General features: G+C 52.9%; 1 protein-coding gene across 1 annotated transcript; it reads right to left on the minus strand.

Moving 5' to 3' along the window:
- Window positions 1-4,817: 4,817 nt before the first annotated feature.
- Window positions 4,818-9,682, minus strand: LOC128071269 (microtubule-associated protein RP/EB family member 3). The gene is made up of 6 exons (XM_052664160.1): window positions 9,537-9,682; window positions 8,434-8,579; window positions 7,628-7,829; window positions 6,220-6,374; window positions 5,951-6,103; window positions 4,818-5,743 (listed from the first exon to the last, which is right to left on the minus strand). Exons 1-6 carry the CDS (start codon window positions 9,655-9,657, stop codon window positions 5,675-5,677), a joined length of 846 nt encoding a protein of 281 aa, XP_052520120.1. The 5' UTR covers window positions 9,658-9,682; the 3' UTR covers window positions 4,818-5,674.
- Window positions 9,683-12,438: the final 2,756 nt, after the last annotated feature.

Genomic DNA, 12,438 nt, shown 5'->3' on the forward strand with positions numbered 1-12,438 from the left:
TCCGACCCTCCCGCCACGGCCACCTCCTCGAGCTTTCCGGTCCGGCGCGGACGCGCCGCGCTCTGCCACGTCTCCTCGCAGGGCTTCGCGGCGCGTGACGCCACCCGCAAGGCAGCTTGGGACTTGTAGTCGTTGGTGTTTGCCGGGTTCTTCCACGCCAGGGGTTGGCGCGGAGTCAGGAGCCTTTCTCAGCAAAACAAAACAAAACAAAACAAAACAGCCAAGCAAAAGATATTGAGATGAGAGGCTACTGGTTTCGGACAACTTTTATTGAGCCAACCAGTCCATCCTAAAGGAGATCAGTCCTGGGTCTGATCAGTCCTTCAGGAAGGACTGATGTTGAAGCTGAAACTCCAATCCTTTGGCCACCTGATGCGAAGAGCTGACTCATTGGAAAAGACCCTGATGCTGGGAAAGTTTGCGGGCAGGAGGAGAAGTGGACGACAGAGGATGAGATGGTTGGATGGCATCACCGACTCAATGGACATGGTTTGGGTGGACTCCGGGAGTTGGTGATGGACAGGGAGGCCTGGCGTGCTGCGGTTCATGGGGTCGCAGAGTCGGACACGACTGAGCGACTGAACTAAACTGAACATGGAAGTATTGGGTGACTTGGTGAAAATTTAACTGTTTCTGGTTTTCTTTCCGTTCTAGCTGTGCATGAAAGATGGAATGAAAATAATTCTTCTCAGCTCCTGGGAGAGTTTGTGGGTGAAATGCTCCCTTCCTTCCAGGAAAGTGCTAGTTTTTCTGTTGCTAAAGATAAAACTTTGAGTTTAACGAGCTATTTAAAAAAGCTATTGTGAAGGAACAGGGAAGAGAGACGGAGCTTGAGGATTCCTCGCCTTGAGGCAGTGTTTGGAGTGGGGTGGGGCAGGAAGTGGAGTGCGGAGAGTCCTTCGAAAGGAGGCAGAGAAGTTTTGGCCCTGGGACAGCCCGCGCTGGGTTTCCCCTTTCGGGAAGTGGGAAAGAAAAGGCTCTGACTCCCTCCGCAGTAGTCAGTCCCAAGTCCCAGGTGTGGCAGGGAAGCGATCAAGAACGGAAGACGTGAGGAACTACTTGAGCAGGTTACCTGCTCAGACACTCCCTATCTCTGGAGGTCCCTTGGGCCATGCTTGTTGTATCACGTGAAACCTCAAAGCTGGAAGCATCCTGGCAGGGGAGTATGAGTGAAGGTGAACTAGAAGTGATTTATCATGATTAAGGAAATGTGCTATTTCATATGCCCTGCCATGCCAAGTTTTTTTCAGTCCTATCCGACTTCATGTGATCCTATGGACTGTAACCTGCCAGGCTCCTCTGTCCATGGATTCTCCAGGCAAGAATACTGGAGTGAATTGCCCTTCTCCAGGGGATCTTCCCAACCCAGGGATCAAACCTGCATCTTTTACGTCTCTTGCATTGACAGGATGGTTCTTTTTACCACTAGTGCCACATGGGAAGCTTACTACTTAATGTACAGTCCCACATTTGACTATGAGATTCATACCTGCCATACTGAGGAACAGGCCAGGCAAGCGTTTATCGTAAGAACTAGAGTCCAGCTTCCCACAGGATGCATAGTTTAGGGAGTGATGAATTCCTTTAGGAAGGAGATTAGAGAAGGCTTCCTAAAGGAGATGACACTGGAAATGTGTCCTGAGGAATGGGCAAATAGTCAATGGTTGGGGATTAGGGCAAGTGGAGAGAACAGGCCAGGTGTGTGGACTTGATGTAAGCAAAGGCCTACAAAGGTGGGACAAAGCGGGGCAAGTCTGGGAGACTGGAAGTAGTTCAATGTGACAGTGCTTCATGGATTTTGGAGGTAATGTGGTTGGACAGGGACCTGAGCCCTTATGCCAAGGTCCTTGCCTGTCAAATTTTAACTTTGTCCTGCAGATCGTGGGAAGCCAGTAGGAAAATGGCATACCTACTTTTGGAAAAGTAAGCAGGGACAGGTAAAGGATGGGGTGGGCTGGAGGCAGAAAGTAGGAGATAACCACCTCTTGCTTCCTTCTGCCTGCCCTCCAGCCCCTGCAGACCTGACCATCGCTGACTTTGCCTCAGGTCAAAGGGTCTGAAATGAAGTGCTTTTGCCCAGGACCATATTTGAGATAAGCATTAATCAATTCATTTTTTTCACATAATTGGTTTAGCTTTCCTCAGACATTGTCTTCTCTTTGTTCTACCTCTTGTGTGTTACATGTATGGTCACAAAAGCGATACTGATTTTGGAAGAGAAACAGAAAGGGCTTTCCATAGAGGCAAAGAAGGGGGTGTTCCATGGTAGAAATATAGAGAAGGGTGGGGAGGGGCTTTATTTCCTGTCTTAGAATAGTCCAGCAGGTCATCAATTGTACCTTGGCACCTACGGGATAGAAGTCATTCACTTACTTATCCAGTGGCATTTCCTAAGCCCTTTCTGCACCTAATAAGCACTTAGCACAGTGGTAGGTGGGAGCTAGAGGACACACGTCACTTGCTTGAGAGGAACTTGAGAAACCTGTGTGGGAGACAGACGAAGCAGAAAATTGTAATTCACAGTCTTAAATGTTCCAGAGTTTGGGGAGAAGGCAGTGGCTTTACATCCTGGAGCTCTAGGTCTTCAAAGAGCAACCTTAGACACTAGCCATGAAGGGTGGGCCTGGGCAGGTACCCCTGGGGTAAAAGCGAAGAATCAAAAGACTGGGTCAAGTTTGGGATGGACATGTACTGCTATATTTAAAATGGATAACCAACAAGAACCTACTGTATAGCACATGGAACTCTGCTCAATGTTATGTGGCAGCCTGAATGGGAGGAGAGTTTGGGGGAGAATGGATACATGTGTATGTATGGCTGAGTGGAGAGTTTGGGGAGAATGGATACACGTATATGTATGGCTGAGTTTGTTTGCTGTTCACCTGAAACTATCACAACATTGTTAACTGGCTATACCCCAATACAAAATTTTTAAAAGTTAAAAAAAAAAAAGACTGCATCAAAGGATGGGTGGCTGTCTGGTGTGGGGACAAGAACAGTGAACTCATTGAAGCAGGTTGACCTCCTTGGTTTCCTATTGCTGCTATAAGAAATTGCCACAAACTTACTGGCTTAACACAACACAAACTTCTTGTCTTATAGCTCTGGAAGGCAAAAGTCTGTCAGGGTCTCACTGGGGTAAAATATGGTATCCATAGGGCAGTGGTCCCTTGTGGAGACTCTAGGAGAGAATCTGTTTCCTTACCTCTCCCGGCCTCTGGAGGCTGACCAAATTTCTTTGCTCATATCTCCCTTCCATCTTTAAAGCCAGCAGCAATGGGTCAAGTCCTCCTCACATTGCATCACTTTGACCCCTTGCCCCGCCCATCCCAATTTTATGGACTCTTGGCAATTACACTGGGCCCTTCTGGATAATCCAGGATACCCTCCTTATTTTAAAGTCAACAGATTAGCGATTTAATTCCATCTGCACCTTAATTCCCCTTTGCCATGTATTAATAACCTAACATATCCACAGGTTCTGGGGATTATAATGTGGACATCTTTGGAGGGAGGGGTATTCTGCCCACCACACCCATTTAACCATCAGGGTGAGGTCCCAGCCTGAAGATGAACGCTGGGCATCACAGAGAAACTACCTTCTCCTTTTACTGTATCTACCTGGAATAGCCTTTAAAATTAGGCAGAAGAATTAAAAATGGTAAGATTTAAAAATCACTAAGATAAAATAATTTTAATCATAAAAATAAAAGCAGGCTAGGAACTTGGAGGAGAAAAACAGGAGAATAAGGAAATTCAAAAGTCTCTGTATGTGGGGAATATGAGTCAAATGGAGAAGGTGAAGTGAATGAGGAATGAACAGACATGGTTTGCTTATTTCAGGTTTCTAATGAGTCACTGGAGAAATGCTGGTGGTCTGGAAGGAGGGTCTTGGAGCAGGGCCATGGAAGAAACAACATCCCAGCAGTGTCTTGGGCACACTCAGGACCGTGAGGCAACATCTACCACGGCTGGTCAGAAGCTAGAGGAGAGTTCTGGAGGTCGCACCTGTGTGGTCTTTGGGGATGAGCACAAAACAATGAGTCAGGAGGTCTCAATTCTAGTACAGGTTTTTACCACCTTGAGCAAATCATGTCACATGTAGGTCTCAGTCCTTTCCTCAGTAAATAAGGGGCTGTTCTAAAGGGCAATCAAGACTCTGTTTAAACGGGTCTAGTACCCACATTCAGCTAAGTGCCCTTGGTCCCTGTTGAACCTTCAGGACACTGGTTATCATGGCCCTTGGCCGGCACACACCAGGAATGCAGGGCTGTGCAAATATGATGGGACAGAGTTTCTAGCTCCCGGCTCCCATGAGAGCCTGTTCTGTGGAAGCAGCCCCTTGGACATTGCTTTCCTCCTGGGCTTCAGTGCTTACAGCCCTTGCTCTTTGTAACCCACTCAGCTCTGTCACGTGAGCCCTTGTCCCCATATGGATCACTGACATTGGGTGTGTGGACTTTGACAAGGGTGGTGGACAGTACGTGGTCATACTGGCCCAAAGGGACAGAAACAAGGCACCTCTCAGCCACGGCCCCCTGCCACCCGACAGCTGCTTGACTGGGTTGCCCATTATCACAGCCATGGTCTTGAATTCTGTTCCTCTTCGGGCAACGGGAGTTTGGGTCTCTGTGCCTTCCCTTAAAGCCCTGGTACCAGCATTGGGAGATGGGGGCTGGGTCAAGCCAGTGAAGCTTTCTGGGCCTAGGGGAGGATGGCAGTGGTGCTGTGCCCCATGGCTATCACCTCCAGGGAGGGGGTCGCTCAGAGAAAAGCGCTGAGACCCAGGCTGTGGCTCAGTCGAGGGAGACATAGTATGGACTTTTACCACACAAGTTTATTTAAATAAAAGTGAACACATATGCAGGCTGGGTGGCCTGAAGGGCTGGGGTTGGGGAGGCGGGCAGAGAAAAGGCAGACGTACAGGAGGTCCGGGCAGAGTCTGTGTGGTATGAACCAAGCTGCAGGGGAGTGGCTGGGAGCCTCAGGGCAGTGCCGGGCTGTGGTGCTGGGGGCTAAGGGTGGGCGAGCCTGGTGCCAGGAGGTTGTTTTCATCCCTCACATGCTCCCCTCCCTCTCCCTGACCACCAGGGCCTTAGGTACTGCACCCCCTCAGTCCCCCATCCCTCTCCTGACATCAGCCTTTCCCTCAACTACTGGGAAGTCAAAAGACAAAATAAATAAGAATCGGTGAGTCCAGTCACGGCCCTGGCAACGGGGGAAGGGAAGCCAAGCCAGGCATGCTGCCCCGGAGCCCGTGCTGCCAGCCCTGGGAAAAGAACAGGTAAAGTGCAAGGAAAATCCAGTAAGTAAAAATATACCAATGACTTTGTCAAATATACAGCTGCTGGCTGTCAGGGGAGCGGGTGGCTGGCTGGGCGGGTGGCCACGGCACCCTGGGGGAGTGTTGGCCGACACAGCATAGAGACAACGGAAATAAATAGGGGTGGGGAGTGGGCAGGGGTCCTGCGCACTGGGCCTGTGCCACAGGAAGAGGGGCCTCTGCCTGCTCACCTGCCCCATCCCCCTAAGCCCTGCTTGCCAGGCTCCCCAATGCCGCGGCACTGACACAAAGCACCGGCCGACTGGCTGTCAGGAAAGGATTATAATGTAGGGGTGGGAGCAGGGTGGGGAGGCACGGAAGCCGTGCAGTCAGCCAGGGCTGGGGCCGCCCTCAGTACTCGTCCTGGTCTTCCTGTTGGTGTTCCTCAATCTCATCGTCCTCAGGGGGTGCAAATCCTTCCTGGAGGGTGGAAGGGAGAGAGATGCTGAGCCAGGCAGGCAGGCCAAAGCTGCGGACTCCTGCAGGTGGCTCGGAGCCGGCCTGGGTTCTGGCCCCCTGCCACTGCACATGCTCTGTAGGACCTTGGGCTGGTGCCTTCAGCCGGCTGCCCTCACTGGCCCACTGGTGGGAATGGGAGAGGCCCATCAGGTGCCCAACAGGACTCACCTCCGTGGCGTAGAGGATGCCAATGATGCCCGAGATGACGGGGCTGTTCTCACTTTCGTGTTCCTGGCAGATGAGCTCAATGTCTCGAAGTTTGCTGAAGTAGAAGTCACGCTCCTTCTCCAGCCCATCCACCGTTAGCTTCAAATCCAGTAGCTGCTCGGGTGGGGGAGAAAGTGGTGTACAAGCAGAGACCCCGGCGCCAGCCTCCCTTCCCACCCTGACGCCCCAGGGGCCTGGCTTTCTCAGCTGCCCATGCACACGCCATTCACCTGCTGGTTGAGCTCAAGAATCTGGGCATCAGTCTCGTGGCCACCGTTTCGGGCTGACGGAGGATTCTTCCGGAGGATACAGGGGGGAGCCACGTTGCTCAGCCGGCCGGAGGTCTGCATATTTTTGGGGCCTGTGGGGGACGTCCTCTGTGGAACTGTCCAGAGGAGGAAAGTCAGATGGGGCTGCATGAACCCACAGCCCACAGACGTGGCATGAGACAGCCTGGTGTGATGGCGGGGCAGGCCCATGCGAAAGGCAGGCACTCTCGCCCTCCCCTCCTCTCCCACTCTACATCTAGGCCTCAAGCCACGGCCACACGCGACACCACAGCAGCTGGGCAGCCCTCTGGCAAGCCTGGGACAGCAGGGATGACAGGGAGCTGAAGAAAGTGTAAGGTGTGGGGAGGGAGGGGAACTGGGACAGCGAATTTGGGGAGTGGGGCTGGAGGGGTGAGGGCCCTCCTGTACTGACAGCTGGGGCTTGAGGAAAAGCAGCGGGCACAGGTCCTCAAGTCTGGCTCTTGCTGGGTCTTTCCTAACAGAAGCCCCAGCCCACAGCCACCCTCTTTGGGGGTGACTTCAGAGTCTCAAGACTGCAGGAGACCACAGAAACCTTCCCCTGCCCCCGTGGGTTGCCCGGGCCTCAGGATGGGCTTGGTGCCCTCTGCTGGGCCTGATTCGGGCATCCCAGCTCCTCTCCCGCACACCGTCATGCTTTGGCCACTTATTTTCCAGCTAAAGGCAGCTCCCAGGACAGAGCCTCTAATGCGAAGCAAGCAGGAGAGTGGGGGCAGGCCCAGGGGGCAGCAGCGCACACAGAGGAGCCGCTCTGCTATGACGGGTTCAGACGCGGGTGGGCTGCTCCTCTTCCCTGGCCAATCCTCTTGTCTCCCTGAGGCCCTGTTGCTTTTCCCCCTTCTCTTCTAGAACCCAGACAAAGCCTCATTTCCAGAGATTGTCTCTTGAGGACTTGGGGCTGTGAGATTCTGGAAACGTGGGAAGATTTGGTCCAGCTGGGCAAACTCCCATCCCCGGGGAATCAGGTGGGCAGAGGGCAGAAGGAGTCCTTTGTGCCAGCCCCAGGTCCTTGGCCGAGATGACCTGGACACAGGAACTGTGCCATGGGCTGCCCCATCACCTCAAGGTCAGCGAGTTAGCTTGGGCGGCAGGAAGAAGTGGCTTGGGTCTCCCACCACCAGCAGCCACCTGAGCGGGCTCCAGGGGCTCTCCTCCCACTGTGACTCCCCCTGGTCTAAGTGGGCAGCAGGCGGCGTCATCTGAACTCCGTGATAACAGTCTCCTTTAGGCTGGCGGGGGCCGGGCGGGCCGGTGGCCCAGGGGGCGGTCCTGGCTGTAGAGCCCCGCCGGCCCGGCCCCCCACACCCTCTCCCCAGCTCGGGCACATTACCTGCTGTGCCAATGAGTTTCTTGGATTTGTTGAAGATCTGATCACCTGGGTTAGGAGGTGGTGCTACGTCCTGGCCCTGCCGCGCCAGCAGAGGGTTGTAATCCTTTCCATCATAGTTTGCGTCAAAGAATTTCTTAAACCACTGAATAAACTCAAAATTATCTTGGAATTTTCCTTTCACTAATTTCTCTACAGGAATGATCTGAAATAGACCACAGAAGCAGAGAACTTTAACCTCCGGCTGCTGCACAGCTGCCGTCCTTTGAGGGAGGGCTGCTGCTGTCAGGAAGGCCAGCCCTGGGGCTGCAGTGGCCCCACCTTCTCCGGGGCTGCCCCCCTCCCGTGCCGACAGAGCCAATGTGTAGGCTCCAGAGCCCCCCGCCCAGGGTCCAGAGACAGCCCTTTCCTCCAGACACAGGAGGAAGTACGTGGGGAGATGTCCCTTGGTGCTGCTCCCTGCACGTGGGGTGGGGGTTGCTGGAACCGGGGTCCTGGGCCATCGAGGCAGCAGTGAGCCAAGAGACTTCTTGGGCCCTACAGAGGAGGAACTTTACAGAAGCAGTACACCGAGAGGCTCAAGTGTAGGATCCAGAGAGGAGGAAGGGATGGGAATGCGGTCAGGATGGGGTGTCAAATGTTGTGGGGTTTTCCACTGAGCCTTGAGCTGGGGAAGCACTCCCCCTGGAGAGGCAGTGGGTGGAAAGTGGCATCAGAGCTGGAAGAACCCCAGCGGCCCCTGCTGCGGGCCATCTTCTTCCCTGGGGTCACAGAGCTCCTCGGGGGACCCTCAGAGCACAGGCACCTACTTTGTCAACACCCATCTTCTTGAAAGCTGCTTGCAGCACCTTGAAGTTATGGATGTATTCGTGCTCTAGCTTGGCCTGGAACTTCACCTTCCTCAAGTGCACGCAGCCAGGGAAGAGCATGTCCATGAACTGGCAGTAGGCTGCCCCTGCGGAGCAACATGGGCAGCTTGCTTCCACTTTCCTGGGCCCACTGGGGCTACTCCCCCAAACCTCCCCATCTCCTCTTCTCTTTCTTTGGGGCCAGGGCCAGTCATACTTGCACAATAGTGAAGTGAAAGTCACTCAGTCATGTCCAACTCTCTGTGACTCCATGGACTGCAGCCTGCCAGGCTCCTCTGTTCATGGAATTCTCCAGGCAAGAAGACTGGAGTGGGTTGCCATTTCTTTCTACAATACTTGCAGGATAGGCACAACCAGAATTCCCAAGAATGGGAGCAATGACTATATAATGATACAATGAGGTACCAGCACCATATCAAACATGGGCTTCCCCTGGTGGTTCAGGGGTTAAGGAATCCGCCTGCAGTGCAGGAGATGCAGGTTTGATCCCTGGGTTGGATAGATCTACTGGAAGAGGGCATGGCAACCCACTCAAACCCCATGGACAGAGGAGCCTGGTGGGCTACAGTCCACAGGGTTGCAAAGAGTAGGACATGACTGAATCGACTTAGCATGCACACACCATATCAAACACTGCATGTATGGCATTCAGTCCTAACAGCAACCCTACTTACACAGCTGATGTCATCTCCATTTATGGACCGCAAAACTGAGACCTAGAGAGGGGTGCTGACTTGCCCAGGGTTGCACTACAGGAAGAGCTGAGACCGGGACCTCCTGAGTGGCTGGGCTGGACCTGGTGCCGGTGATCTCAGGTTCACTGCTTGCCTCTCCTGCAGCCCTGCACTGTACTTCTGCTGCTCTTTGCTTTGGACCTTTTCCACCACATGGAGACCCCCATTTCCTTCCTTCAACTCCAGAACCTTGGCTAGTTGAGGGCTCTGCAGGTCTCCTTAATCCTCAATGTCCACTGAGGCTGTTCTGCCTCCCGCCTTCGCTGCCCTCCCCTCCGTAGCCCCCCTTCCCCGTTCCCAGCCTCCAACCTGAGCAGAGCTGTTCTATCTTGGTATAGTTGAGGTGCAGGGAGTCGTTGACCCATGCAAGCATATCATGGCGACTCAGATTTTCACTGGTCACAGATGTGGAGTACACATTGACGGCCATGCCCCAGCTGCAAAGAAAGAGGAAAGGCAAGGTCAGCTCCTGGGGGCCTTGTGCTGTTCTTGGGCCCAAAGGAGAGAAGGGGCTGGAGGGTCCCTGGAAAAACGAGAAGCATCTTCCTCTAGACTAGCAGCTTACCTCCTGGAGAAGGGGTACTTACTCACCATTGAACATCTGGTGAGTACCTACTATAAGATCTCCTGGAGAAGGGAATGGCAACCCATTCTAGTATTCTTGTGTGGAGAATCCTACATACAGAGGAGCCTGGCAGGCTATAGTCCATGGGGCCACAGAGTCAGACACGACGGAGCACACACACACACTATACAGGGTGCGTGTGTGTGCTCTGCTGTGTCTGACTGTCCACGGAATTTTCCAGGCAAGAATACTGGAGTGGGGCGCCACTCCCTACTCTACGGGATCTTTCGAACCCAGGAATTGAACCTGTGTCTCTTGTGTCTCCTGCACTGGCAGGCAGATTCTTTACCACTTTGTTGTTACTCAGTTGCTCAGTTGTGTCCAACTCTTTGCAACCCCATAAGTTCCAATATTTTGGGCACCTGATGCGAAGAGCCGACTCAGCAGGAAAGACCCTGATGCTGGGAAAGATTGAGGGCAACAGGAGAAGGGGGCGGTAGAGGATGAGACCGTTAGATAACATCACTGACTCAATGGACATGAGTTTGAGCAAACTCTGGGAGATACTGCAGGACAGGGAAGCCTGGCATGCTGCAGTCCATGGAGTTGCAAAGTTGGACATGACTGAGTGCGCGCGCGCGCGCGCGCGCACACACACACACACACACACACACACTATACAATGGACCTGCGCTAAGAAGTGGTGAAGTCAGAAGTGGTCTCTGCCTCCAAAGAATTTACAGACAGGCAGATGTCCAGAGCAGGGAGTGATGGGGCAGGAAGAGCAGGACAAGCAGAGTTCAGGGGTGGCACAAAGAAAGGGGTGACCTTTTCTGCTTGACAGGGTCAGCGAAGACTTCAGAACAGACTGAAAGGGGTAGGAATTTTCTGAATGTATGGGGGATGGGGTGGAAGAGCTGTGCAGGCCCCAGGACTAGCAAGAACAAAGTTATGGCTTATTGCTGGGACTCTGAGTTGTTCAGCAGGCAGGGGAAATGGTGTTCATGTTGGGGTGTGGTACAAAGAGGCCGGAAGGGGCTGGTTGCCCAGGGCTTTGTTTACCATGAGGAGGAGTCTGTTTAAACAAGGGAAGCCATTAGAGGATTTTAAGCAGATTTGACCAGATTTGGGTTCTAGAAAGCTGAGTCATCTTCACATCTGCTCTGACTTCAAACTATATTCCTGTGGCTTGCTGATGGATCCACAGACACCTGGATTTCGCTTATACAGAAACTTCCCTTAATACAGGCTCTGCTTCTGTATTTGTTATCCCAGTGAATGTCACTACCAGTCACCCCATCACCCATGCTGGAAACCTGTGGGGTCAGTCCAGATAGCTCCTCCCCTTCATCCTCAAAGTCCATCATTCAGCAAGTCAGCATTGCTCTCCAATGTGCCTGCTGCCTTGGGGTTTCTGCATATCCATTCTCTCTGGCCAAGGCGAGCAAGAGCCTCCTAGGGGGCCCGTCAGCCTCCAGGCTCTCCCTTGCTTTAGTCCATCGCTGACACTGCTGCACTCAGACTCTTGGAAAGCAGCCCTGGTCTCTCCAACCCCTAGCTCACAAATGAGCTAGTCACAAACAAGCTAGAGACACAAACGAGCGGTCACAAATGAGAGGTCACAAACGAGACACCCAGTGGCCGGACTTGCCTTGCAGACTTGAACGGTTTAGCACTCACAGTGTTGGAAACATTTTTGAGTTAGTACTCAAGATTTTTCTGGAACAGAACTGAACTCAAGATTTTAAAGTTGGGATGTTCCACACAAGCAAATTGGGATTTCTGGCTTCTTTTGGCAACCCTGAGTCCGTGTTCCCGTGCAGCAACCTACAGCTGGAGCTGAGCAGAGGCGCCCCCTCTCGGGCCAGTGGGTGTGAGCATGTCCTTACCCTCCCCTCATCACCCCCCACAGAGGTCAAGTGTCGGTTGCTGTTTATTACTGTTAAGAGGGAAAACTTTCTTGTAACTAGGTCTTTTATCAGAAATGGAGAAACAGGACTGCATATTCCCAGAATTGGGAGAGTACGTATTTCTGGAGTGAAGAGTATTTTTTAGGTTTAACATGCAAAGTGTCTCCCTGAAGGAAGAATACACCCACCCAACTTCCCCATCCAGAGGGCATCTGTTCTTGTAACGTGACCTGCTTCCCACCACTTGTCAAGCTCATCAATGGGCCCTCCCTCTCCAGCCCTGTCTTCTTCTCTGGTCCCCTGGTTGGGAGTCATGGGCAGCTCTCTACTCACCTTCTGCCTGGAATGCAGTCCCACCCCCACAGTTCATTCATTCTCTGCTCTGCTGCTGCTAAGTCGCTTCAGTTGTGTCTGACTCTGTGCGACCCCATAGATGGCAGCCCACGAGGCTCCCCCGTCCCTGGGGTTCTCCAGGCAAGAACACTGGAGTGGGTTGCCACTTCCTTCTCCAAGGCATGAAGGTGAAAGGCTCTCAAACTGTGGTCCCTGGTGCACCATTGGTGCTCTGTGGGCATCAGATTGTTAGAGATTTCAAGTTAGAAATTCCTGTTTTTGAGCTTTGCCTTTGACCTACTGAGTCAGAATCTGCACTTGACCAAGAGGGTCTACAGACACAGTCAAATTAGAGAAGCTGTTTTAGAAAGGAGGCTCAGTTGGCATCTGCTGGGCTGTGCTC

Source organism: Budorcas taxicolor, unplaced genomic scaffold (genome assembly GCF_023091745.1).
Source record: "Budorcas taxicolor isolate Tak-1 unplaced genomic scaffold, Takin1.1 scaffold315, whole genome shotgun sequence".
Taxonomy (NCBI): Eukaryota; Metazoa; Chordata; class Mammalia; order Artiodactyla; family Bovidae; genus Budorcas; species Budorcas taxicolor.